The 26,564-nt window shown below is 36.1% G+C and overlaps 14 protein-coding genes across 14 annotated transcripts; 7 read left to right on the forward strand and 7 right to left on the reverse strand.

The window, feature by feature from the left end:
* Window positions 1-368: 368 nt before the first annotated feature.
* On the forward strand, window positions 369-3,026 carry SPO75 (Spo75p; the record flags this gene model as incomplete). The annotated part of the gene is made up of 1 exon (XM_003673055.1): window positions 369-3,026. The coding sequence occupies one exon, from the start codon at window positions 369-371 to the stop codon at window positions 3,024-3,026; it is 2,658 nt and encodes an 885-aa protein (XP_003673103.1).
* A 21-nt stretch (window positions 3,027-3,047) lies between these two features.
* Window positions 3,048-4,415, reverse strand: MMM1 (ERMES complex subunit MMM1; the record flags this gene model as incomplete). Its single annotated transcript, XM_003673056.1, has 1 exon — window positions 3,048-4,415. The coding sequence occupies one exon, from the start codon at window positions 4,413-4,415 to the stop codon at window positions 3,048-3,050; it is 1,368 nt and encodes a 455-aa protein (XP_003673104.1).
* A 423-nt stretch (window positions 4,416-4,838) lies between these two features.
* Window positions 4,839-7,013, forward strand: LMO1 (Lmo1p; the record flags this gene model as incomplete). Its single annotated transcript, XM_003673057.1, has 1 exon — window positions 4,839-7,013. One exon carries the CDS (start codon window positions 4,839-4,841, stop codon window positions 7,011-7,013), a length of 2,175 nt encoding a protein of 724 aa, XP_003673105.1.
* Window positions 7,014-7,118: 105 nt separating this feature from the next.
* DRS1 (putative ATP-dependent RNA helicase) lies at window positions 7,119-9,365 on the reverse strand (the record flags this gene model as incomplete). The annotated part of the gene is made up of 1 exon (XM_003673058.1): window positions 7,119-9,365. The coding sequence occupies one exon, from the start codon at window positions 9,363-9,365 to the stop codon at window positions 7,119-7,121; it is 2,247 nt and encodes a 748-aa protein (XP_003673106.1).
* Window positions 9,366-12,296: 2,931 nt separating this feature from the next.
* On the forward strand, window positions 12,297-12,524 carry COX17 (copper metallochaperone COX17; the record flags this gene model as incomplete). The annotated part of the gene is made up of 1 exon (XM_003673059.1): window positions 12,297-12,524. One exon carries the CDS (start codon window positions 12,297-12,299, stop codon window positions 12,522-12,524), a length of 228 nt encoding a protein of 75 aa, XP_003673107.1.
* A 762-nt stretch (window positions 12,525-13,286) lies between these two features.
* On the reverse strand, window positions 13,287-15,740 carry DAP2 (dipeptidyl aminopeptidase; the record flags this gene model as incomplete). Its single annotated transcript, XM_003673060.1, has 1 exon — window positions 13,287-15,740. The coding sequence occupies one exon, from the start codon at window positions 15,738-15,740 to the stop codon at window positions 13,287-13,289; it is 2,454 nt and encodes an 817-aa protein (XP_003673108.1).
* Window positions 15,741-15,876: 136 nt separating this feature from the next.
* MED6 (mediator complex subunit MED6) lies at window positions 15,877-16,770 on the reverse strand (the record flags this gene model as incomplete). Its single annotated transcript, XM_003673061.1, has 1 exon — window positions 15,877-16,770. One exon carries the CDS (start codon window positions 16,768-16,770, stop codon window positions 15,877-15,879), a length of 894 nt encoding a protein of 297 aa, XP_003673109.1.
* A 135-nt stretch (window positions 16,771-16,905) lies between these two features.
* FYV4 (mitochondrial 37S ribosomal protein mS41) lies at window positions 16,906-17,292 on the forward strand (the record flags this gene model as incomplete). The annotated part of the gene is made up of 1 exon (XM_003673062.1): window positions 16,906-17,292. The coding sequence occupies one exon, from the start codon at window positions 16,906-16,908 to the stop codon at window positions 17,290-17,292; it is 387 nt and encodes a 128-aa protein (XP_003673110.1).
* A 90-nt stretch (window positions 17,293-17,382) lies between these two features.
* VMA22 (Vma22p) lies at window positions 17,383-18,000 on the forward strand (the record flags this gene model as incomplete). The annotated part of the gene is made up of 1 exon (XM_003673063.1): window positions 17,383-18,000. One exon carries the CDS (start codon window positions 17,383-17,385, stop codon window positions 17,998-18,000), a length of 618 nt encoding a protein of 205 aa, XP_003673111.1.
* A 157-nt stretch (window positions 18,001-18,157) lies between these two features.
* GIC1 (Gic1p) lies at window positions 18,158-19,156 on the reverse strand (the record flags this gene model as incomplete). Its single annotated transcript, XM_003673064.1, has 1 exon — window positions 18,158-19,156. One exon carries the CDS (start codon window positions 19,154-19,156, stop codon window positions 18,158-18,160), a length of 999 nt encoding a protein of 332 aa, XP_003673112.1.
* Window positions 19,157-19,336: 180 nt separating this feature from the next.
* On the forward strand, window positions 19,337-21,199 carry DDE1 (Dde1p; the record flags this gene model as incomplete). Its single annotated transcript, XM_003673065.1, has 1 exon — window positions 19,337-21,199. The coding sequence occupies one exon, from the start codon at window positions 19,337-19,339 to the stop codon at window positions 21,197-21,199; it is 1,863 nt and encodes a 620-aa protein (XP_003673113.1).
* Window positions 21,200-21,520: 321 nt separating this feature from the next.
* PDR1 (drug-responsive transcription factor PDR1) lies at window positions 21,521-24,652 on the reverse strand (the record flags this gene model as incomplete). Its single annotated transcript, XM_003673066.1, has 1 exon — window positions 21,521-24,652. One exon carries the CDS (start codon window positions 24,650-24,652, stop codon window positions 21,521-21,523), a length of 3,132 nt encoding a protein of 1,043 aa, XP_003673114.1.
* Window positions 24,653-24,906: 254 nt separating this feature from the next.
* On the reverse strand, window positions 24,907-25,668 carry SCL1 (proteasome core particle subunit alpha 1; the record flags this gene model as incomplete). Its single annotated transcript, XM_003673067.1, has 1 exon — window positions 24,907-25,668. The coding sequence occupies one exon, from the start codon at window positions 25,666-25,668 to the stop codon at window positions 24,907-24,909; it is 762 nt and encodes a 253-aa protein (XP_003673115.1).
* Window positions 25,669-25,856: 188 nt separating this feature from the next.
* On the forward strand, window positions 25,857-26,426 carry MPO1 (2-hydroxy-palmitic acid dioxygenase MPO1; the record flags this gene model as incomplete). The annotated part of the gene is made up of 1 exon (XM_003673068.1): window positions 25,857-26,426. The coding sequence occupies one exon, from the start codon at window positions 25,857-25,859 to the stop codon at window positions 26,424-26,426; it is 570 nt and encodes a 189-aa protein (XP_003673116.1).
* Between the last annotated feature and the right edge of the window lie 138 nt (window positions 26,427-26,564).

Genomic DNA, 26,564 nt, shown 5'->3' on the forward strand with positions numbered 1-26,564 from the left:
TTGATGTTGAGTTCTTCTAAGCTCTAAAAAGATGTGAATAACATCCGTACACCACATAAAACATTTGTAACTCAATGCCTATATAACGCTAAATAGCCCTATTAATAGTGTGGTTATTGGTCTATTATAAGAAAAAAGTCACATAGTCGGTGTGTAGCATCGGACTTATTTTTTTATTAACGCCTTTGTCATTGTAAATTTCTATTGTTTGTTTCAAACAATGAAAGCTTGACGTCCACAAATGTCACAAAATTTGAAAATGGTAAAATAAGGTGAACGACGACTTTCCATAGCTATACCAAAAAAAAAATGCTATGAATTAGCCTTATTTAATAAAAATAGAAAAAGAGCACATACAAACAAAGAAAATGACAGAAACTATTGAAAGCAATGTGAATATTTCAACATATTTACAATCCTATTTGGCTGCCCAAAATGAACATGCTACCCAATTGATGCTGAAATTTACTCCTGAAGAAAACACCTTTGAATCAAGTTTTAGGAATATTACAGAAAACATGTTTTTTAAGCTTTTAAATACAACAAGAACAGGGTCTGCACATCATCACGTAGGGATTTCCTTACAGAGGTTTCTTTCAGGAATATTAGTTTCTGTCCTTTTCTTTTTCTTCCAACTCCTCATCTTTCTTCTACTCAGAACAAAATTAAAAACAATTTACCAAGCAAATAAAGTTCTAGAAGAAAATTCTTCTGATGGTAATGAGGATCATAGTTCGTCGTTTGGAAGGCACTTTTCATGGATTAAAGATATATTTCTAAGTCCAATTGAAAAATACAAAGACAAAGCCGGTATTGATGGGTATTTTTTTCTGAGATTCTTGAGGTTTTTAATGCTTCTATTTTTTATTTTATCATTCGTTAATATACCATTCTTAGTCCCAGTTCACTTACTAGCCGAAAACTTGAAATTAGATTCTCAAACAGGAGATGACAACCAATTTAAACCGCATTTATTGGATCGATTGAATATGTCAAATATAATCCCACCATCTGAGCCCAATATCCTCATTATTCATCTGGTAATATGTATATTTGTTATTATTTGGTTCCATATTATGTTAAAATCTGAATTAAGGTATGGTGTTAGTGTATCTATGAAGGAAATTATGAGGAATAAGTACCAAACCGTTCTTTATGTTGATAATGTTCCAAGGGATATGAACAAAATTGTTGAATATTTTAGTTTAATAGGTCAAATAATGGATGTCCAATTTGTTCCCAAAGATTACAAAAAATGCCATAATATTTGGAAAAGATTGTGCAGCATTGAAGAAAAGTTGGAGATTATATCAATGGAAATTATTTTAGAAAAGATTTTTGAGAAAAGTAGGCCAAAGACTTTAAAGTATTTCAAATTCCACTTCAATAAGCTGATTTTTCGTTTAAAGACTTGTCGACGTTTACTTAATGTTACATTTTCCCTTCATTGGGGTAATAGAGATGGGGGTCTCTTACACTATTTGCCAGAATTAAAAGTTACAAAGGTTCCATTTCTTGAGGAGAGATACATCGCCTTTGAAGAAACATTAGAGCATTATAGAAGAATGGCAGATAAATGGGATGACAACTACTATGGATTGGAAACAGCTCATCAGGAGCTTATTGGTACAAGTTCTCATTCAAAATCTTATTTCAAAAAAGTGTTTATCAATTTCGATTCTGTAAAAACAGCTCATATATTTGGTCAACTACTACTATCACACCATAATGACGAGTGGAATAATATTATTATCGGGCCTAATCCTCGTGACATTAAGTGGGGTAACCTGGCATTAAAATCTCCATATGTCATGTTCTTCCGTTCAATATTAGCAAGTCTATTGGGAACTTTAACCATTGTCGGGTGGATATTACCTGTTGTTACCATAGGACTTATATCCCAACTTCCATTTTTCAATTCACCAATCCCTCTTCCTAAATTTTTTAGTAAAAATTCTGAATTTGTTCAGGATATGGTAATGAGTGTATTCTCAGTAATGACTCTGGTTTTCTTGACTGAATTTGTTCCTTTTATTTTTGAATGGTTCAGTCATTTGAGGGCCTGCAAGACGGGAGCTGCAATTCAAATCGATATTCAAAATTGGTTTTTCGTTTTCCTATTTGTTCATATATTTCTGGTTCTCACAATTTCCTCAGGAATATCTTTCGTTATTGAAAGTTTACTCAATAACCCAGTTAGCATTCCCACCTTATTAGCCCACGATTTGCCCAAAAGTTCAAATTTTTTCTGTTCATTTATATTGATGCGTGGAATTGCTTACGCTGGAGGTAACATCATCAGAGTGAAGGAATTATTAATTGAATTATTATACTATCGACCATTTATGTATACTCCTCATAAAAGATATGAAAGGTTGACTAGGTCGCTATCTTTCCAATGGGGAACAATTTATCCAATATTTTCCGTTTTGGGGTGTATCGGTCTCATTTATAGCGTAATTGCACCCATAATCCTTCCATTATGTTGTGTGTCGTTTTCATTTGTCTATTTTTCATTCAAATATCTTTTCGAGTTTCAATATAACGAAGAGAATAAATCAGAGACATTTGGTAAATTATATTCGCATGCTTTAATGGAGCTCTATACAGGCCTATATTGCATGGAATTCTGTGTTATGGGAATCTTTGCCATTTCAAACGCGTACAAGTTATCCTTTTGTCTTTTTATTATAGTTATTATGACTGTTATAACACAGTACAAGATTTCTACTGTCTATCTATCGCGCTGGAACCAATTGCCATTATATTATATCAAAGAAAATCAGTCATTAGAGTCCAGAGATTTAGCTGAAACCGATTATAACGATGCAAGATGCAATTTGAAAGAGTTTGAAATTCCATTAATTGACACCAAAAAGAAACATGACGAGATATGGTTGCTAAACAATGACCAAGGAATAGGTGAGGAGGAACAAGAGCACTTGGAAAAACATTATGATGTCGCTTGCAATTGTGATAAATTCTCGGTTGATAAATTAGGTAATGTGTATTTAAACGATAAATAGAAAAAGTAGATCCTGACGGGTTCAAGTTTTATTCAAATTATCCGTTGGGGTTGTCTTCTCTTCCCTTGTATTTTTACTTCTTGGCCAAATGTTGGGTAATTTTACAAATTGGAATCTTGGTTCGACACATCGTTCAACAAACCACTTTTTCACTTGATATTCAATGAGTGATGAGATTTTGGGTATATTTTCCAGTTTTGCTCGAGATCCAATCATTGATTCTATGTTAAATTCCATCTGGTATTCAGGAGAAAAAGAAAAAATGAGATTATATCCATTCTCATCGTCTCTTTCGTTCTTATCATTCTCATTATTTGGTTCTGTTGTCGTTTTAGTATCGGAACTCTTGGATATAAAATCCTCGGCTGTTGTGAAGGACACATTTAAACACCCTTGAAATCTTACGATTGCAACATTAAGTTTTATAGGCAGAGTAGCAAATGCTGCTCTTGGATAATTCAGCATTAATTCGGTTTCAACACCAAACGCAAGTCGGTCGTTCATGTCGATATCAATTTTTGCTTGTAAATTTTTCTTACCAACAGAATTGGATACTGTAGTAATTCTACAATTAGAAAATATTGGGAAGTAATCCCCAATATCAATCTCTGTAATTGTGATAGGGCCCAGAAGATCCCCCAAATCTTTTTCATTCAAAAAATTGTTAAGTGATTTTATTACAGTTTCCTTTTCTAGCCAAATCTCATTACGGAATTGTTGAATAATTTGGGCTACTAATACATTGAACCAATCTAAGGACTCAGATTTATCTGCAGAGGTATTGTAATATGTTTTTTCCAAAATGGAGTTTATAATTTGAGATTGCTCATCACTTAAGTTGTCTGCGTTTCCAGGTTTTGAAATATCATCTGAGTCAGTGTCACTATCCTTTTTGCCTCTCTTTAAGATAGAGAGTAGGTTGATTTCAGAGAGTGATGAGGTATCAGATGATCGTGCTATCGGAGGATTCTTAGATTTGGAAGAACCCTCAGAAAAGAAGAAGAATTTTATGAAAATAATAAATAATATTATCACACTAATTTGACCAAATATAAAACCTTGGGCAAATGTCCAAGATATCGACGATGACGAGGAACCTGCTCCGATATTCCCAGGCAATGATGGAAAACCCTGTAAGTTTAGAATATCTGGTGTCAAAATGAAACTGCTTGTATCAGATACGTTGTGCGGTATTAAATTCTTCTTCTTGAGGTTATCAAGAAACAGTTTCTGTAGGTGTAGCGGTAATGTTTTATTAACATACTCATCCAAAAATGGTATCTCGTCATTGTTGAGAGCAGAATTTCCATAATCCATGCTCCTTATTTTTTCTCTACTTGTAGCGTTTCCAGAAGTTTCAATTCGTTGATTTCGAGTTGTATCTTTCATTTTCAATACGGAACCTTATTTGCTTGTTACTGTGAAATATTCTCAATGCGGTCACTCAATTCGTAACAAATTGGTAAAGGTTGATAGTTCGATTCCAATGTGGTAACTTTATTGATTGTAGCTATAGCCTTGAAATAAAATATTAGGGAAACCGATAGAGAAGTAACCAGTAGAAAGTTTCAAATCGCGCTCGAGTTTATTATCATAGTAAGTCCGGGTAGCGCTAAAATAATCTGAACAAATAAATATCTCTAGCCAGAATATGTCAAAAAGTTTCAATGTAAGGTAGAAGGTCAAGTTCCAAAACGTTCTTCGTCAGTAGCCAATATCACATCTGTTAATCCCTAAAACTCGATTCAATAAGTGACCAACGTTGAACTTTTGAAGCTTAATAGGCAGAATCATCATCTTTAACTATCCAATATGACATCTAATAAGGCGACCAGTGATCTTCCTACCTCATGTGCATCTTCCATATCAGAAATAAACGATCTCCAACGCATATTAGATGAACAAAAACAGCAGAAGGCCTACTCTACAAATATTGGTAAACGCCTCCCTTATGACAAATCTATTCAATGTTATAACATCATTTGCAAGTATGGACACCAAATTAATACTACAAGGGCGATTGCGGTTCTGATAAATGATATATTGTATGACTTTATTAGCATTTGCGATATAGATGCTCTGTGTAAAAATATTGCCGCAGATTCTAAATTTTGGACTATATTTGTATCTTTGCTACCAATTATGAGTGTACCGGTGTTCACTTCATCACTTACTGTTATATTTGAGGCATTTCTCTCGTCAGAAGATAAATATAAGGACCAGTTTATACTGCTCTGTTCAAATGTTGACTCCAATAGGATGATATTCGATAATTTAATTGGTAATTTAGCAAAAGTCTCCATGAGACAATCGCCTGGCGTTATCGTCGACATAATAGCATGCATTTCGTTATACATCAGATGTATGGAGGCACTCTCTAAGTATGCAATCCAAGCAGCTGTAATTCTAATTCCCTCACTCTGGTTTCAGATGGTTGAGTGTGATTTCCAACGTATCGTTTCCACATTACTATTATCACACAATGCCTTAATTTCGGCTGCCATTATAGAGAAGTTTATTGTTGTCAAGAGGCAGCTTTGCGATTTCTTAATTTCTATAAAATTAAGTGAGTATGCAACACCTTTGGTTAAGAGGTTACATGAAGCGATGAATAATACAATTACTCAAACGAAGGGGATTCAGCTTAAATTTGAAGAAACTAATGAAGAATATCATGAGATGTCTAGTTTAAACCTCTTACAAGCATACGATCTAATTATATTTTTGGAGAATTCAAATCTAACGTTTAAGAAAAGTTTTTCAGAACAACTCTTATTTGGTGAACATCCATTTCCATTATATAAGGCGATTTTCAGAATATCAGACGAACTACACACATTTTTTTCTTTACATGATAACGATTTTATGAGGAACCCGCATATTGCATGCTTCATTATCAATAAAGAAGCATTTTTGTACTCTTTAATGTGCAATCAACTTAGACTTTGGATAGAATCAAAATCTCAATCTACAGAAGACTTAAACTCTTTGCTTGATTTGTTACCAGTTATATTGGAAAAGATTAATGACACAATAATACTCTCCAAGTTTCCTCAATCCTCCATGCATCCCTCACAACTACCATCGGCGGCGTCCTCCAAAGATCAATCAAATATGACAAAGGCTCTAGATATCATCGATATGACAAATTATGAAGCAGTTAGAAAATGGCAACTTGATAAGATCAAGGCAATCCACTACAAGAAATGGGCACCTCATATTTCTGATTTTGATGAGTTATTATCAACTCAGGTACTTGATTATGTTCGTCACCAAAGGCTATTACAATTACAAAAGGGTACATGGGTCTATGCGGAAAATCCTCTAGATTCGAAAATTAAAGACCCTAAGCTTTTCTTCATGGTTGTCTCTGATAACCATGCTAACTTACTAGTTAGAAAGTTTGCTTCGAAGACGGAAGAGACACCTATTGTCGAGGAAAATACTATATTAGTCGTGGGAGAAAATAATACGATAAGTCATTCGAGTACAAATCTTTTGAAAACTACAAAACCATCCTCTGAAAAGAAAACTAAGGAAACATTAGTGATACCTATAAAGAGTATTTGCTATTTCGAAAAGAAAGAGTTATCCTTTGATGGAGTCGATGGTAAAGGCGTAGGAAAACAAAACCCAAAAGTAGCCAATACTGTCAATTTGATTCACAAACATGTGTACACTGATGTCAGATTGTCAGACAAGGCTCATAAAAAGATACTGAGGTTCTTTTTAGATACGAAGGAAGCAATCTATATTTGGTTAGATGGTTTACAATTAATTTCGCCATCAAGACACAGGACAGGAATATCGACAGAGACCAAAAATCAAATTGAGACATTAATAGATTTGAGGAAGAACGTTCAAATGATAAATCTGAATACTACAGATGATCTAGAATTATCTGAATCAGAGATAGATGATGACGACGACGAATTTATGAACTTAGAAACTTTAAGAAGTGTTTCCACAGACTTTTATCATGAATGATTAATTTATTGTAAAGATACCTACCATGGGAACTTTGGTTACATATTATTATACAGAATGTGATGACGATTATTATTAGACTTGGTCCATATGGGTTGAAGAATTCTATTTTTTGCCCTTCTTACTATTTTTCTTTCCTGGATTACCTCTTTGCTTTTTATAAGCCTTTTCTTGTTCAGTTGTACGATCCTTCTGCGTTTTCTTATAGGAACGGGCACCTGATGACTCTTCTAGAGCTTCTTGCCTTTTTCTCTTCTTACTATTAACCTCTTTTTTATTTTTAGCAAGAGCACCAAATATCTTTGCATTCTTCTTTTCTGCTTCAGTTTGGAACCAGGTTCTTCTAGGTCTCGATTGGATTTCCTGTTTATGCTTCAACATGTTTTCACCCTTCTTTAATTGCATCTCAGCTCTTAAAATTTCTTTTTCTTGTTTTTCTTCCACGAGAACATCTTCAATGGTATCTGACATTTTTTCAACCAACTTATTTGTCTCTTCCACTTGATTCCAATTTACTTGCCTACCGAGAGCTCTACTACCATCACTCTTTATCTTTGAAACCTCCTCCACGCTCTTGATAGCATCCCTTACTATACTTCTTTCATTAGAAGTTTCACCAACAAATGAGACTGATCGACCTTCCCTTCCTGCTCTTGCCGTACGACCAACTCTATGCAAATAAATTTCATAACTCTTTGGCATATCATAGTTGATAACTACCTCAATTTTTGGAATATCCAAACCTCTAGATGCCAGATCGGTACAGATCAATACAGGTATTTCCAAACTCTTAAATTTAGTCACAGATTCTAAACGTTGTTCTTGCGATAGCGAACCATGCAATTCAGCAACATTCATACCTAACAAACCAAGAATAATTCTTAGTCTATGTGCCATTTCCTTTCTAGAGACGAAAACAACCATTCTCTTTTGTCCATATCCATCCAGTTTCTTGATTAGATTGAATAACAATGCAGGTTTCAAATGATCTCTCGCACGAATACGAACAAATTCTTGTGTTAATCTGGATGCAGCTTGCTTTGGAGGGTCGATCATAATTCTCACTGGTTTCCTTAAAGAAAGACTTACTAACTGTTTAATTTTAGAGTTCATTGTGGCGGAGAAAAGTAACGTTTGTCTCTTATTTGGTAATAATTGCATAATTTCATTTAGCTCTTCTTGGAAACCTTCTTCTAACATTCTATCAGCTTCATCAATGACCAAAATTTCCACCGAATCAACGTTAAAACTGGCCGAATTTCTAATATGATCAATAAATCTACCTGGCGTAGCAATAACAATATCAGGTCTAGCCTTTAGTTCTTGTTCTTGTTGTCTTAAGTTCAAACCACCAACTGCTAAACCAAATGTTATCCCATTAATGAACTTCCCAATCTTCTTCCCGACATCAGAAATTTGTATAGCCAATTCACGTGTAGGAGTTAACACGATGACTCTAGTAGCTGCTATTTTGGCAGATTTAAATAGTAGACGTTCAATAACTGGAATCATGAACGCGGCAGTTTTACCAGACCCTGTCACAGCACCTGCGATAATATCTTTACCTGATAAAGCCACCGGAATAGTAGCACTTTGAATAGGAGAGGGTTTGGTGTAACCAAGAGTGGCTAAACCTTTTAAGACCGGACGTGATAATGATAGACTATTGAAATTTGCATATGTTTGTTTCTTTGCATCATCACCTTCACTTGCTGGAGCATAGAATTTTTCGATGGCTTCTCCCGAATCTTCTTCATTTTCTTCTTCATCATCGTCAGAATTTCCAATTGCAGTTAGTTCTTCTTGTTCATCTTCAGAGTTATCTTGTTCTTGTTCTTCACCTCCATCTTCTTCTTTTTCATCCTTGGCTCCCATGCCGAATCCGTCTAGAGCAAGTTCATCTTCGTCTTGTTCTTGATCGTCTTCAGATTCTTCGTCTTGGTCATCATCTTCACCTTCAATGTGGGCCATCTTAATTAACCCACCTTTTCTTCTAATAATCTTTTCCAAATCGACATCTTTTTTAACGTCATCATTCTTACTCTTATCATTTCCATCGAAGTCCCATCCTTGAAATCCAGAAGCTTTACTAAATTCGTCATCATCATCCAAATTAAAATTGAAGTCTTCATTCAAATCTTCATGAACTTCGTCTTCACCGTGCGCGTTCAATTGATTAGAATTACCCTTTTTGCCCTTCTTCTGTTTCTTTTGCTTCTTGGAGGATACATTTTTCTTTACTTCAACTGGAGCTGATGATTCAACATCAGAATTGTCATCTAAATCAGGAATATCATCTTCACTATCACTAATCGTGGGTACAAAATCTAGATTCTTAAAGTTCTTCTTCATTATAATAAACTCGCTGTTTTTTGACACAGGATTATCAATTCAGAAGTATAGATTTATATTATAATTTCTTAACACTTGTAATAATTTCAAGTTCCTCTCATCTCATCTCATCGCATCGAGAATTTCTTAAACTATTCAATATCAGAAAATTTTTCAACCTCGTTTAAAATGATTTCAAGCGCCGTAAAATATGGGAAAATTTCAACATTGAACCAGAGTAAATGAAGGGATGAAAATTCTAAATAACTACTTTCTCAAAAAACTAATTGACCCAGTGTTATTCCTTTTGGGCCAAGTTTTAAGTGATTACTAACACGTGTGATTTCTATCTTTTTACCTGTTTAACTTACAATATAATGATCTTCAAAAATGAGTTCTCATGTAAGCTTGTCAATATAAGTGACTACTAAAATAATTATTATGAAAGAATACTGTTTTTCCGTATTTAACATTTAACTTCAAGGTTTAATAGGTGGTATTGTGAACCTAATCTAAAGAATTTGGAGAGGCTCGTCCAAGTAGGGTGGAGATATGACGAAGAGCAGATATACTTGAGGGTAAAATATGCCTGCAACAAAGTGTATTTTTAGTACACACCTTCAAGATGTTGTGGGCGGTGCTAGCTGATGGTTAAAAGACTGCCGCGCCTGTTATGAAATTACTGGGGATCAAAAGTGGAACAACATGAGACGCATGCGTACGTGAAAGTTCCCACAGTATTTTTGTCTAGCCAATGCCACATTTGGAGATAGAACCCCATTTTTGTTAATAGAGGGGTGAAATGATTTAGGGAAACAGTATATAATTCTATTAGGGTGTTACATTATGCACATCCTAAGGTGTTACTGATCCTTCTGGGTTTGGTACTACACATAAGCTCAAGAGGAAAAGTTCATACAATGCTCAAGGTTTTTCTTATTATTGCTTCTAACTCCAAGAAAATTGCTCGGTGGTATTTTCCCTTCTTTAGTCCTTCTGCATTATTCTATTTCATTGGTTGCTTTTTTTCTGCATCTAATAACCAGAATTTTTTTTGGCAGCCTTAGCGTATGTATAATCAACATAGTTATTGAGTAATTGTATATGTATGTATGTATGTATGTAAATAATGTTATATTTTAGTGTATGTGTTCTTACCTCAGCCGTTTGATCAGACTTTTTTTCCCAAGTTGACAGCAAAATTACAGGCATTGCCAAGAAAGGAAAAGTCCGGGAGACACATTCAAAAGCAAGCTCAATGGATTTAAGGTACTCAAAAAAAGGTATGAAAAGCAGCTATATTTTAGCCTCCAATACAATAACTAATAGAAATAATTCAAATTAAATTTTCTAGGTATGATCTTTTCGTAGTTAATTCAAGTCGCGTGAAGTAGAAAATTCCAGTTTGACACCCCATTAATAAAGCAAAAACACATCAGCTAAAAAGGTCTTATGTTCTTAATCTCTTTTATGTTAAGGTATTCAACTCCTTTTATCAACTGAGTTTATTGGGAGGATCCTTAAACCAAACAACTTATAAACCAGAAAGCCATGGACGATCCAAGTTCACAACACTTGCCAGTTGAATGAGATCTTCAATATTTTATTTTGTGAAAACGAGTGCAACAAAGAGGCTAGAAAGAAAAAGATATCTAAAAGACGTGAAAATGTTTCTAAGAAAAAAAGCTCCACACCCACTTGTCAAGCAGAGAAAGCAGAGCAAAACGAAAGACATTTTTGTCAGGAAAGAAAAGGCCAGCAATGGCTATTCATGATATTCCTATTGAAAAAAATTGGAATGTCTGATGTTTTCGTGCTTCAGCTTGAACTTTTAACTCGAAAAGAAAATAAGATATTGGTCAAATTGAAAGAATATAGTCAAAGGGGAAAAACAAATTGTTCCGGTCTGGTAATTTTTTCCTTTAAACAGAAGGAAATGTCTCGTGATAACTCTGTTACTTGTAAGCGTTATAACACAGTATCGATAACATTATTGTCGAGAGTAAATAATTTATTTTTTTGGAAATTAAATGGATTTTTATTTGGTGATTAAGTTGAGTTAATTATCAACTTTTTGAAAAAGCTAATAAATAATTAATTACCTTTTTTAATTTATTTTGATAAGATTTGTGTTCCTTATCTTGTAGAGCAATGGTAGGGTTACTTTGTTCAGTCATTTTTATTATTCATATACAATATTTTCTTCGTGGTTTTTTCTATATAATAAAATATATAATATCTAAACTAATATTTAACCAATACATTCTTTCTAACATTTCTTACCCTTTATATAGTTTTCCATTTGGGTAGAAATATTTTCTTCACATAGAAACCAGAGATATTCAGACGTCGTCGGATAAGCCTATTTTGATCATAGAATTTTCTAGAATGTTCTACAACTTTTTTGTCGAACTCTAAAATTACTCTTTCATTTTCGATCATTTTCTATATTGTTCTTTTTCATTCTTTGTGGAACAACTTGCTCTTTGATAGACGTATCCTATCCATCTTGTAGAATATTCGGTTCCAGCATATTTATCATTTTCAACAGATTAGTTTCAATAACACACTCTCTGACACAATATTCTCTTTGAGTTCAGCTAGAGCTTGGCCTTTACCATGTTTTGAAAATCTCCTCTAATTTACTTTTTTACAACAAAAAAAAGAATGAAATGTTGAAAATTTTGTAGTGTGGTAAAAAACAACAATAACACTTGCTAGAATAGTTACAATAAACTCCATATTCTACCGACATCAGAGCCCAGAATGAAGGGTATACGCATATTGTGACGTTGTTTATTTGCTCCTTTTGGCGCGATTTCCGCCACTCCGTAAAATGCGCTCTGCACATCAAAGGAGTGTTAAATTATATATAATGACTAAGTTGAAGATCTGGTTGGGCACGACTTACCACTGCTATTCCAATAATAACAAGAACATATAACAAATATCATGTCAGAACTACATACCAATACAACTCCATCGTGTCACGACGAAACAAAGAAACAAGAGCAAGCTCAAGAGGACAAACCAAAACCATGCTGCGTGTGTAAACCAGAAAAGGAGGAAAGAGATAAGTGTTTACTGTTTAATACCGAGGCTGATGAAACTCCTGCTAGCTGTCAAGAGTTTATAGATAAGTACAAGGCTTGTATGAGAGGATATGGTTTCGAGGTATAAATATGATGTCCCCCACTAAAATTCCAGATTTTAGCGTCTGTCAATATTTCCATTTAAATGTTTCCTGTATGTAGAAAAAAGAACACTATTCATTTATCTATTCATTCGTTCATATAGTCGTATGTAATGTACTAATTTAAAACATATATTCAATCACCCATCTTATGTGTGTCACATTAATGAATCTGCTTCACCCCTTAGAGACAGTAGATCATTCTCCAATTCCCCTTTCTCGACACTTCGTTCGAGTAAAATAAGGTAAAATTTTTCAATTGCAAGGTTTAACTCATCAATTTCTTTCTGCATGGATTCCATTTGTATACTGGCAGATGCTAGACACTTGTCCTGTATTGAAATTAAACTTGATTGATCACGATATAGTTTTTTCAATTCATCGACTTCTTTCTCTTTATCCAAAAAATCCTTAGACAAAGAACCCAGTATATTATAGAAGGGGTCCTTGGTACTCTTAGCAAGCTTTTGGAAATCCAAAAGCATTGCCATTTCTTCCTCATTATATTTAAATTTATTCTCAGGCTTTAACTTATCTTCTTGTTCAGTTTCAATAGCCACCCTTGTCCCATAATCCTCTCTGGACATGTCTGCAAAATTGGTAATTAGGTTCCTCGACCTTTATACAAAGATGGAAATACATTGAGAAAGTAGAAATTTTTTGTGTTTAACTAACTATATTTTTCTAGATGAAATTATGTCATAGTATGGCGCCCTAAGAAAACTCCCTGCAAAAAAACCAAACAACAATTAGAATTGATCGGTGAAAGCCTTACCAGCCCAATTCAACAATCTATCGTACACCATGTTGTTAGCATTATGGTATTTAATAGCATGGTCTGAGTCAGGGAAAACGTGCATATCGTAGTTTTCTACATTATTCAAGTTCAAGAGATCCAAGAATTTCAACGTATTCTGGAAATGAACATTATCATCCCCTGTACCATGCATAACCAAAAACCTATTAACTTTACCAAATGACGTGGCGTTGTGAACACTGGATTTAACATATCCATCAATATTCTCCTGTGGGGTATGCATGTACCTTTCCGTGTAAACAGTATCATAAAGACTCCAATCTGTAACTGGTGCCACAGCCATCCCATATTTGAAATATTCTCCAGCGTCTCTTTCCAGCACCTTTAATGTTAGATAACCACCATATGACCATCCAAATAATGAAATTTTATTAGCATTGACGTACTTTTTCGCACTATAAAGCTTGGCTGCAGATATTTGATCAATGGCTTCGTATTCACCAAGATTATCCCTCACCAAGGAACGGAATCGTTTCCCTTTAAATCCTGTACCACGACCATCTACCACCACAACAATGGCGTTCAATTGAGATGCAACCACTTCGTTAAATCCAATGGAAAATCCTTGAAGAACTTGTTGAGAATTGGGTCCACCATAGGCATAGAAAAATACTGGATAGTAATCCTTCAATTTTGGATTGAAATCATTAGGGAGAATTTCAAAGGCATTGACTAGGATATCCTCACCATCGTCATCTTTACCTAAGTTCAATTCTTTGAATTCTTTTTTTGGAACGTCATACTCCTTCAGAATTTCTCTCAATTTTTCGTTTTTTTCAAGGTAATATAAGGTCTTACCAAGAATATTACCGTCGAGTTCACCAAAATCAAGGTTTTCCTTCGATTTGAAATCAATAATTTTTTGATATGGTACCTTGGGGCCCCTGTACGATAATAGCGCAAAACGAGCACCGGCAGAGAAGGAGATTCCATAGACGCCTCTGGATAGAGTGTCTGTAACTGGGTGTATTTCTTCTGGTTTATGCAATTCCACATAGTAGACATGTCTTTCAATTGATGACTTCCTAGTGGCAATAAAATAAATACGGTTTAATTCATGGTCAAAGGCTAGAGGTCCACCTACCACTTCCCATTCACCTCTTGTTAATATAATTGGCTTGGAAGAATTAAAAGAACTGAAATAGACGAGATGATTGAATCCATCCACGGGGAAAAGATCAACGTATCCATTATGGAATCTATCTAATGTGTCATTCTTAGGGATGTATAACGTATTGTGTGTAATTTCCCACCATCCACCTTCAGATGGATTTTTTCTTACCAATTGAGATTCTTTATTCAATGTATCGACGAGAACAACTTTCAATATATCAGACGAACGATCACTAATCTTCATTATTAAGTTCTCCTCACCTACCCATACAACTTCAGTGATTAAGACAGGTGAACTCTCTCTGGAAAGATGGTTCACATTCACAGGAAATGAATCCTTCTCCTTAATGCTATAAATCCAAAGATCCACATCAGGATTAGGCGTCCCACTCTTAGGGTATTTAATTGTCTTCATTTCGGGATATAAATCGTCCTTATCTTGCACATAATATGGGATGGTGAATTCCTTTACTTGAGATTCATCAATCTTGAAAAACGCAATGTATTGACCATCGGGTGACCACCAGAGGGCACAATCACTCTCCAAAACTTCTTCTTCGTAAACCCAATCTGGTTTCCCATTAAACACTCGAGCATCTCCATCTGATGTGATGGTTTCCACTGTGGTATGAGACTCAGTGGAGTACAAATACATATTATTACCTTGTATATAGACCATATCCACAGAATTTGGTGACCATTTAGCCAAAGCAATATCATCACCAATATGATGAAACTCTTCACTTGTCTTATTATAGACAAAATATGAACCAAAAGTGGAATGCCTCCAATTTTGCTTTGTATTAGTCCTGATTATCAACTGTGACAAATCCGGTGCAGCTGCCATGGAATCTACTTTATATTCCACTCCCTGGAAAGTGAAATTCTTACTATTCAACAAACTCTCAGAATAACCTCTATCAAATACTGATTTAATCACGTATCGATCATCAATGTTAGCCACATATAAACCTTTGTCATTTTCCTTAGCCTCGGGAGTATTCAACCATTGCAAACTCTGCATCTTGGGTTTAAACAAGTCCTTCCTTACATTCTCAAAGGAAATCTTCTGTAGTCCATTCTTAGTGGTCTTGGAATGAGCCAATTTAAATTTCCTTCCTGGTAAAGAAGGGATGACCCTAAATAAGAGTACTGTCCCCCATATCAATAGGATGGCAATAATCCCATATTTAGTCAATTTATCCTGGACGGGTTTCCTCTTATCAAAAAGAAGAGGTGTTTCCTCAGCATCTGGCGTATCAGTCCTATCCATTACCGCCTCTTTGTTCTTTTTGTTGTTCTGTTGCTCTTAATTAAAGTTGCTGAAATTTCATTTAATTTCCTTGTTTCTTATCTAATGCCATATATACACACAATCTATAAATCACGGTTAAACACACAAACACTTGTTATATATATTCTGGGGTGGACTTGATACTCGTCAAGATCAACTTATTCATCATCTCCTTCGAGATAGAATCCTGATTGTTCCTCTCGTTGAGAGAGTTGTCATATTGAGACGTGCTTACCGCACCCATCGTACCCGTATGCAAACCTCCTGCTCCTCCACTAGGCTGTGGTCCACCACCCATAACCATCGTGGGTGGTCCACTACTCCTACTCACATTCCCTGCCGTCGTAGTGGCTGGATTGTTACTCGTGGCATTGGACGTATTGGATGTCGTCGGCGCCATGGGAGGCTTGATGAATTGCATCCCTTGTGAAGGCTTGAATTCCGTCAACTTATATATGTCATCCAGGGTCTTCGAGAGATGTAACGTGGAAGACAGGAGTCTACTTTGTACGACTTTGAATATAGTGGGTGATTGGTACACATTGGCTCCGATAATGTAGTAATTTTGCAGAGTTTCGATCTTGTTACCAGGTTGAGAGCGGTACTGTTTTCTTATTTGCCAGAAATCTGGTTCCCTCACGTTGGAGAGGACATACTCTATCCCTTTCAACTTCTTCAACTCTTGTTCCAGCACGAAATGCAACGGATATTTTCCCAGAAGATCCTTCCTTATAGGATCCTTATTCAAATACGAGAAGTCGTCTGTATTCAAGAGTGTGGAAGCAGTAGGGTTGGTACCTGTAGGGATGAACTCCTGTCCCTGTTCAGCAGCAGATTGTTGTGCCGGATCCTGAGAGAATTGTCTCTGCATCTTTATGACGTGGTTGTTGGAGGTCTTCTCAAAGAAGGGAGACTCGGAGAAGTAGTCCAGGACATTATCTGTCCTGAGACCGAATGCCTGGATCCATTCCGGAGACTTCCATTGCAGTTCATCCAGTGGTGTGTTCATTGCAGTTTGGCGTCGTCGTTTGTTCTTGTCATGGATGGATATTTTCCAGATTTATCGGAAGGGATTCTTTTATTAACCAACTACACAATCAAACATTCCAAAGACAAACAAGACAAAATAATAAGAGGAACGATGATGATCGGTCGTGCACGTCTATTTAGTACTACAACGAGGCTTCTCGCCGTAAATAAGAGAGTGGTTCCACCCACAACAGAGAAACTCCCCGACGTGAGTGCGTTTCTCACTAGGATTGGAAGAGAGTGCTCTGAGCTGACGGAGACTTATGAGAACGATTGGAACAACCTGTTTTCTTGGAATGGCAGGATTTTGAAAGAGAAGGGAGTCCCTGTAGCACAGAGGAAATATGTGTTGAAACAGGTCGAGAATCTACGTCAAGGGCATGAAGAGCGTGTCAGAGAGTTGAAAAAGGGGAAGAAATCGTTCTTTGGAGGTGAAAGGAAGAGGAAAGCTAATAGAGCTAAGTGGGAAGCAGAGCAGAGGAAAGAGCTAGCTGATTCGTAATGGTAGTGTGTATTTATGATTCGATGTGTAATGAATCTGCTCTTGTAAATAAATAATTCAATAATAATTCTTACAAAAAAATTTCATTAAATGCAGTCAACCAGAAATGGACTAATTACTCTACCGACAGAAGATAATATCAGAGAAACGATGGGAGAGGCAATGGATACGAATGGTGATGCACCATATGTTCGATTGGTAAGTTTATTGGCGGAGTATGATAGTCTTTTGGAACAATTACAAAGCTCCATGTCCGATGGGTTCCATAATTTAAGTAGAGCCAACTATTTCAATAAGGATTCATTGCGTGGATCGTATGGGGTGGATTATTGGGACGAATCGTACATTGGAGAACTCACAGTCGAGATTACTGGAAGTACAAGACCAGAAGTTGACATTATTCGAAAGAAGCCGATATTGAAAACGGATGATGATGGTGATGATGGGTCTCTAGAGGAGAAACCAGATGCCACCGATTCTACCATCAAGAAGAGGAAAGGTAAGAATAAGGAAGAGAAGCAACGATCGACACAGAAGAAGAAAAATACTGTATACAGAGACCCAATCACCATGTTTGGTGGTGGGTTAATGATTCCGTCTAGTCTAAGACAATGCCAGTCCAACTTTAAAGGTTGTATTCCTCTGTTCACACAATTGATCAACTGTAAGATAAGGTTGAATGAATTGCTGGAAGAAATAAAAGATTGAAAGGTTTGGTTACGAATGTGTTTTAGAATATATATTTTTATGCGTATAAAATAACCAAAGAAATATCGTCGGAGTCGTAGATAGATAATGTTTAATGCGAGATAGGTTGGAACGAATGAATGTTTATATTGTCTATAGGAATGTGAATGTAGATGGATTATTCATATCCATATAGAGGAGGTGAATTTGTGTCACTGGATCCATGATAGTATCGGAGTACATCATCCACAGATACCCTCGTCGCACCACTACTACTCCGTTTGACCATATTTTTATCGTTTAGAAAAGTAGTGTTTCCAAACATGGTTCCCTCCAAGTTCAATTGTGGCGATGATTGATGTTTATTCAATGTTGGTTTAGTACCATTAAAACTCGTTATTGGTTTATCTTCCAATAACGTAGGAAACGAATAGTTCTTTAGAAATTCTACTGAGACATCACTTTGATCAGATTGATTTCTGTAATGGTTCATCTTCTTTGCTGACTTACAATGTAATTTATCAAACGAAGGGGTCCTTTCCAAAAAGGTCGTAGCCATAGTGGCCGAGGAGACAATTCGTCCAGTGTCCACTGTCACATTGGAATATACAGATGACTCATTAGAACGAGGTCTTGATTTTGGAACAGATAATTTGTCGCTGGTTTTCGAAGCACGTTTATTGACGTCCCAGTTGTCCTGAAAGATGGGTAATTGTAATTGCATTTGATGAGGTTGTTCCAGAATCTGTTTCTCCTCTGTTGTAAGTGGCTTGCCATCCAATTTCCCATCTGCATGAGATATATGTTGGAAATCATAGGGATTCGATATCTTCCTAGAAGATGCTGAGCCACTTCTTGACTCCTTGCTCATACTTATGTTAAACAAATTTCCAAAGAATTTCTTCTTCTTTTTGCCACTATTGTCATGGAGGGTGGCCATATTTGAGGCTCCTGTCTTCTCATTGTCCACCATGGTTCTGTACTTCGCCACGTTTTGGAATTTCTTGTTCTCTAAAAGAGGTTTGTCACTGTTGAGCACCTTGATACCCATGTCTTCATCATCGTCATCTACCCCAAGGAATTGTTGGGCCCGCACTCCACCGTACAGCTTCTCCACCTCTTGATCTTCATCAAGCCAGATGGATTTCATCTGAGGCAACACGACTTGGTTATTCATCAATCTACTTTAGTTATCTTATTGTTTCTTGTTAGCTATGGTAAACGTTCCTGGATCAATAGTCTCTACTTGAGCACCAATCCATTAATGTTAAATAAGAAGTGTCGATGACAAAGAAAACCAGCAAATTTTCTAATTTTATTTCACAAACGCGTAAACCAAAAAGGGTAACGTTATTGAATGATTTACGCGTCTCGTTTAGCCAACAATGAACGACGAATTTCACTATTAAAGGAGGGCCATTCATTCATTGACCAGTCTGTTCACAGCATTGCATCCTCCCAGAGCAGCAAGATGTTCTGGTTTGATTTGCTGAAATTGGTCCTTACGGCCCTCGTCATCCTGCTCCTCACGGACAGGTTCATCAATTCGTTCTTGCTGGACTTCAAGAGAGACCTGAGCAAAGTAGCTCTGAATCAGCAATCCAATATCTCCCCTGTGAGGAAGGAGAACGAAACTGCTGTTTACAGGAACTTTCTGGCACCACAGGGGTTCCCTTTGACTACCGGATTGGGCATCTCCCATGGGTATAAGATTAGAAATGGGAACTTTGCTGATGTTTGGATGGCTATTATGGAAGTATCTACTAATAAACTAGCATTGCATTTTGGAAAAGACCATTCCACCTCTTTGGAGAGCATCAATGGAATGATAAACACGATACTATCAAACGAACAATTTAAAGATGTTAAGGATATTGGAATTAATGTCTCTGTTGCTTCCTCTTCAGGGTTCGCTCTTATGGTTGCTGCAATGCTTCGAAGTGTCACTGGTAATGGTGGTGTCCCACATATACTTAATGCAGTTCCAAGGGAGAGAATCGAAAGCTTAGATGTTTTGGCCATTGATTCGTGGTCTAAATATGAAAGATTGGGCGAAAGTAAAGATTGGTATAAGTTGATCATTATATGCGAACCTAAAACTGGGAAAAATGGTAACCATTTAGAATATTCAAACGTTATTACTTTTGATAAACTGATCTCCGATTATAAACAAGACAAAGTTTTCAGATATTCACCACCAGATGATAATTTAGATGATAAAAAAGCACTATTAAAGATATCCTTCCAAAATATGACTACAGAATTCTCACAACTAAACCTAGTGAGTAGTTTAGCCACTTTCATTAAGGGTTTCCCCATGAATCATGAAATTACTGGGAAAGATTGTTTAACAATACTTTTGCGAGATACGTCTAAAAATTCGAACATTTCCCTACAAATGTGGACTAAACTATTATCCGTATTACTTCATGGTGGCTCTATCTCATTTATTGATCAAACGTTAACAATGCGAAACATTCCTACAACAACAACATTACTATTAACCGAATTAGATTCCCTGAAGAAACTAGCAGATTCAGTCAAGAACCAAGACCCACCAATATCCATCCTACAAAGGCTAAAATTATCGTATTCGAAAACTTTGATTAGCGAGGGGATATTTACTCAGGTAGGTAAACACTCGTTACCAGAATTGGATCAATTGAGATGTATATTCGTGGCTGATTCTCTAGAAGGTACAGAACAAATAACAACATTCAAATCATCTATACCAAAACTACAAAAGGAAAAATATTTCAACTCTCTAGACACAAGACAATTGAATTCCTTGCGTGCCATTTTTGGTTCAAGAATCGTTATTGAATTATATTGCCCATATCTGATATTTGGCCCCATATTCCAAACCAACTTTTATGATTATAGAGTCTTCTCTGATTCAGTAAATAAAAACTTTATTTGCTTTGGTACTTTATCAACATCTTTAGAGGGTAAACTAATTGCCACTTTGAATGATTTAGATATCACAAAAAGGCAAGGGATGCTATGCGTAAGAGGATTTACCATTGGTAAGCCTCTAGAATCCAGCCGTCAAGATGCAGCAAGGAAATTAAGTGCTCAATTAGGTGGTGGGGAAGGCTGGATGCCATTAAATGGAGTATTTGGGTTATGGGGTAAAGATGGGTGCTTTTACCTATATACTGACCATCACTCCGAGAAATACAAAAAATTTATAGAAGCAAATGGTTTATGGCCATATTAGTTCTCTCATATCTCATAATATTTACATAGCAGCACATAACCTAAATCTATAAAACTTTACTCATACACTAAAACCATATCATTGCTCTTTCGCTAGCCTCTTAATTAACAAGCAACAGATTATTTCTGATTTCTGATCTACCCACAAAAAGTAACCGACTCGAAGCCTTTTCGCCCCCACTAGAATTGCCATAGTGGCAGGTATGGCTATTGAAAGATTGGGTTCAAAACTAATAATGCTAAAATGAAGGCAGAAAAAAAAAAGTTTGTACTGTATTACATATTAAAAAAAAAAAAGTCTTTATAGAGTATAAATTGTAATTTACAAGACAGAGTCAGAATAAAGATCGCTCCACAGCACATTGTATAAGTCATTCATGTCAGTATTATTAACAAACTCATCTAACGTCCCTAAATTATAACCTACTATTAAGTTGGGATCTTGATTCTGGGTGTTACCATCTAAACTTCCATTGAGCAGACCAGAGCCAGCTGGAACCGCTGATCCTGGAGTTCCACCTTGCAGCTGCTCTAAATTAAATGAAGAGGGTGAATAAGGAATGGTTCCCGAAAGGTCATTCGTGTATAATGCATTCATTGATGGATAAACTGGACCAGTATTCCCCTCGGTTTTGAGCGCCATAGTATCAATATCACAATCATTTAGTATATTATGAGTAGGCATGTTTGGTCTAGATAAAGAAGTTTGCCTTCCCTGTCTCAACGGGTTATATTGATGTTTTGAGTACTTTGATGACTTGCTCTCTTTAAAAGCAGCATCAATGTCATTTTCTAACATTTTCCTCACAGTTAGATGGAAACCACTCTTTTCGACAGGTTGCAATAAATATTTGTAAATGACCGAATTAGGGTTGAGGATAATCGCCGGATACATACCCAGTTCAGGTGCCCTTTCATCAAATAATTTGATAAATTCCTCATTTGACATACCTGATTCGCCAATATATCTTAACAACATGATACGGCTAATTATTCCGATAAATGATAATCCACGACGGTATTCCTTAATCGCTTTACCCTCTTGGGCTTGATTTAATTCCTCAGTTCTATCCACTATTTCAAGTGTTTTAAAACGCTGAAATAGCTTGACGATTGTAATGACATCATTTAAATTTAGAAGTGAGGAGAGAGTAAACTTTCTTGCCGTCAATAAAACACAGGCAACACAATAGTATTTTAGAGACCGACACACAGTGTATGTGTCCTCAAGATGCAACAACGACTCACTCATGTTTAACCAGCATGAGTAGATGCCCTGTGTAACCATCTTCTCCACATCTACACTCTTATAGGAAGGGCTATCGCTTAGTCTTGTTATCAGATTATCAACTGAACCATATATGCGACATCTATTGAATTCATAGAACTGAACATATTGACATGCTTGTACTTTTTCAAGCTTTGATACAGGACCTGCTGAAGTAATCTGAATTTTACCGTACGCAATATCAAATAACTTTGACATTTGCAATTTAACTGCCTCATATTTTGGCATTATTGCTTGTACTGATTCACAAACTTCTTGCAATAATTGTTCTTTTAGAAATGGTGGCTTCGCACTGTTTTCGATCGCAGTATAACGTTCGTTATAAAGAATTTTTCCAGAGAAATGACTAGCCAATTGCAAAATGGCACATTCACCATATGATTTAAGTTCGCTAACGGTCATGCTATCAAAGGCATTTGATCTTGGTACTTTATCAACAGTTTCAACAAAAGCTTTATTATTTAAGAAACCCGCTCTTCTAAAATCATTTGGTAATAAACATGACATTTTTCTTTCGTCAACTGACCGCAACCCCCCAAACTTCGCATTCATCATCTTCTCAAAACAATAAAGTTTCCACCACAAAACTCTTCTTTTCTCTGCCATGGCTTCGTCAAGGCCCAAGTAATATTCCCAACGCGGTAAACCTATTCTCATTGCCTGTTGAATTGCAACACATAGTACCTTTTCAAAACCATAATGTTCTTCAGCCCATTGTTGTTCGTCCAAAAACAACACTAGCAATTCTAAATATGCTACACTAGCATCCGAATCGATTAGCCGATACATTGTTGAGTTATAATAACTGAAGCTCAGAGCCAGGAGAATTTCTTCACTCTCGCAAAAATCGACAAATTTTTGTACAACATTGGGATCTTTACATGTATCAGTTTCCCATTGTTTTTTAATGCATGCCAAATCTCTCATAAACGATTCAAAGGTATGACGAATGGTATCATACATCTTTAAAACCATTCTAAACATCTCAGAATCGTTGTACATGGTATCAAATAGTTGTTTATGACTAACTGACGTTAAATTCTCAATGAATGGTTGTGGTAAACGGTTAATTAACATACTGACCAATGATTTTTCGTTTGCTGTACTGGGACTCCCAATGGAGGAGGTTGAATTCGGCGTAGAAGCCATCAAATTTTTCTTCTGAAGATAACTTTCTAGTGGATTTGCTATGGACATACATCCCTCATTCATATGTTGGAAACACATGTCAAAAAATCTAAGAGTGATATACAAGGTCTCCTTTGTGTGCTTTGCCATATCTGCACATTGTTCTTTTGATTGCATGTGTGTTCTAAAACAATAACCAATCCCCTGGATGGAAAAGGCTTGGAATGGGGAGTATAAACCAAACATTTCGTCTACTAGAGGTTGTTGAGGTTCCTTTTTTGAGCTTGTCCATATTCCAAAGTTTGTTAGATAAACTTGTTCTGTGTATTTATTTGTCAATAGATGTGATTCTAGTGATTTTGGATCATCCTTAGGAATAGAATTTAATTTATTGAAATCTATTACGGGGTTCCAGTTATCCACTAACTCAGTTACTTGGGCTTTCACACTTGATATTGCTCTATCAATATTAGTATTAGACTTTGGTAATTTCTTTAGATAGTTAGAAATGTTTTGCAAAGCTATCAGTTGTTCTTGTAAACTAGCATCCTCCTTATACAGTCCATTATTACCTTCTACCAGTCTTAACTCTTTCTTTACGTCTAAATGTTTCCTAGTGAATCCTGTTTCATTTACTAACGTTGCGCTACTTGCAGATGAAACACTATCTTGCTTCGCACCATTCAAACATATACTACTGCAACTAGTATAACTTGAATTCGTCTCTACACTATTGGGTCCATTCGGTATTTCTGGTTGTTCCATCTTAGCGGTGTTATTTCTCTTTGACGTCTTTCTCTTCTGCGTTGAATATATGCACGGACATTGATAGGCTTCACACGTAGCACATGGTTGCTTCCCCGTACATTTGATCTTTCTTTTCCGACAATTATCGCATGCTTTACTAACTTTATTGGTTGGTTTCCGTACTCTTTTATCTTTACTATTGGTATTATGGAGATCTGGGGTTTCACACAGTTGACTACCAGGATAAACAGGCATATTGGGACTCGTCTCTAGTATCTTTTCTAGTGCCATTTGATCAACTGTACTGTAAAGATAGCTGGTGACCTTCCTCTACTGGAGACCAGGACGACGGTAAATCCATCTTCGTTAGAGTCAGTGGCAAATTCTTATATTGCAATGAGAATAAGCCGTGCCGAAGCTCCGCGGAAATAAGTAGATAATAGGAGTTGCAAGGACTTAAATGTTAAAATATTATGAGTAAATAACGTAAATCTTTTAGAACGGACAGTTATAAGTACACATACATGTATATATCTATTTTAATATTAATCTTGTTCCGCAATTGCAACCAATCTCTCCTCGATTTGGTCCGCTGTTAATACAAAGAATTTATCCTTGATAGCAACACCAACTTCCAAATCATTATTGGTAAATTCAGTACCCAATGAGTCTATTAGATGTGCGATGGCAAATTCTACCACTTTTTCCCAGGATTCTTCCTCCAAATGATCTGTTGTTTTCTTCTTGAAATAATTTTCCAAACTTGTAGTAATCTCTTGTTGTCTAGGTCCCGTGGCAGTAGCCTTATAACCAACATAATACCCAGCAGGATCAGTCTTATAAATGGAAGGCCCCAATTCTTCATCCACAGAAACAAAGGTGAGTATCACACCAAGAGGTCTCATATAGGCTCTCTGTGTATAAATTTGCGACAAGTTAGCCATTCTCTTAGCCAAGACATCACATGGCATATCGTACCCATATTTATAACGGAATTCAGCGGCTTCCATCTTAGCTCTCATAGCGGCGTTTCTGGCATCTGGAATTGGACCATTGGCGACCATACCGACGTGTCTCGATATCGGGAAAATGTAAGACACTGTCGAAGGATCAAGCAATTTATCAGGGACCTTCTTTTGATTTATTACTACCGTACAATTGGTACCTCTTACAGCGACGGAATTGACATTAGTTTGATTGGTAGCCTTGAAAGCGTATTCGACTTGGTAAAGACGACCTTCAGGAGAAAAGATAGTGATATGTCTATCATAACCAGCAGCAGATGCAGCAGCAGCACCTCCGGACATTGTTAATTGATTAGTTAATAGACTGAGTGTTGTTCTCTTTGCAGTGTATTGATATAGGACTTAGCAGTTCCCTTGTTAAATCCCAAGTTCAAGGTGGCAAATTTTTGGATGGAACAGCGCTACCCGGAAAAGATTGGGGAAACGAAATATTAAGAATAAGCATAAAAGGATATAAAAGAAGTGATCAAATGATCGGTTCTTGGGATACTTTTAGAGGAAACAAGAGTACTCCAACTAAAATGCAACCTCAGGAATCTCCCGAATTACGCAAAAATCTTCTTTTCTATAAGTTTTACCATCATAATGCTGTAAATGTGGGCATCCACTCCCTATTCGTACCAACCATACTCATCAGTTCATGCTGCATCTTGAATAGGGTAGAGCTATACCATGGAATTACGATTACCAATGTGTTTACTTTTCTATACACTCTATTTTATATGAAATTATATTTACCCACTGGTTTGCTTGCCGGATTTTTGTTTCTTCTAATCAATATGGCCCTTAAAAATCATTGGATTAACACATCCTTAAAATTGGAACTGGCTCTGTTTTTATTCGGTTGGATTGCTCAATTTATTGGACATGGTGTCTTTGAAAGGAAGAAACCTGCCGTGTTTGATAACTTAGTACAAAGTTTAGTGTTGGCGCCATATTTTATCCTATTTGAGTTATTATTCAAATTGGGATTTTATAAGGAATTAACTGCGAAACTGGAAACCGAATTGAAGCAATTGAAAATTACTAAAATTACTTAACTTGTACGTTGAAAACGTTCTATAGTATATGATAGCTATGATTATGATTTTACGAACTTACGAAATATGAATAAATATTCTTTGAAACTGTTTTTTCAAACTCATCTTTTTGAATTGAGTTATAAATAATAAATAGAT

Source organism: Naumovozyma castellii, chromosome 1, assembly GCF_000237345.1.
Source record: "Naumovozyma castellii chromosome 1, complete genome".
NCBI lineage: Eukaryota > Fungi > Ascomycota > Saccharomycetes > Saccharomycetales > Saccharomycetaceae > Naumovozyma > Naumovozyma castellii.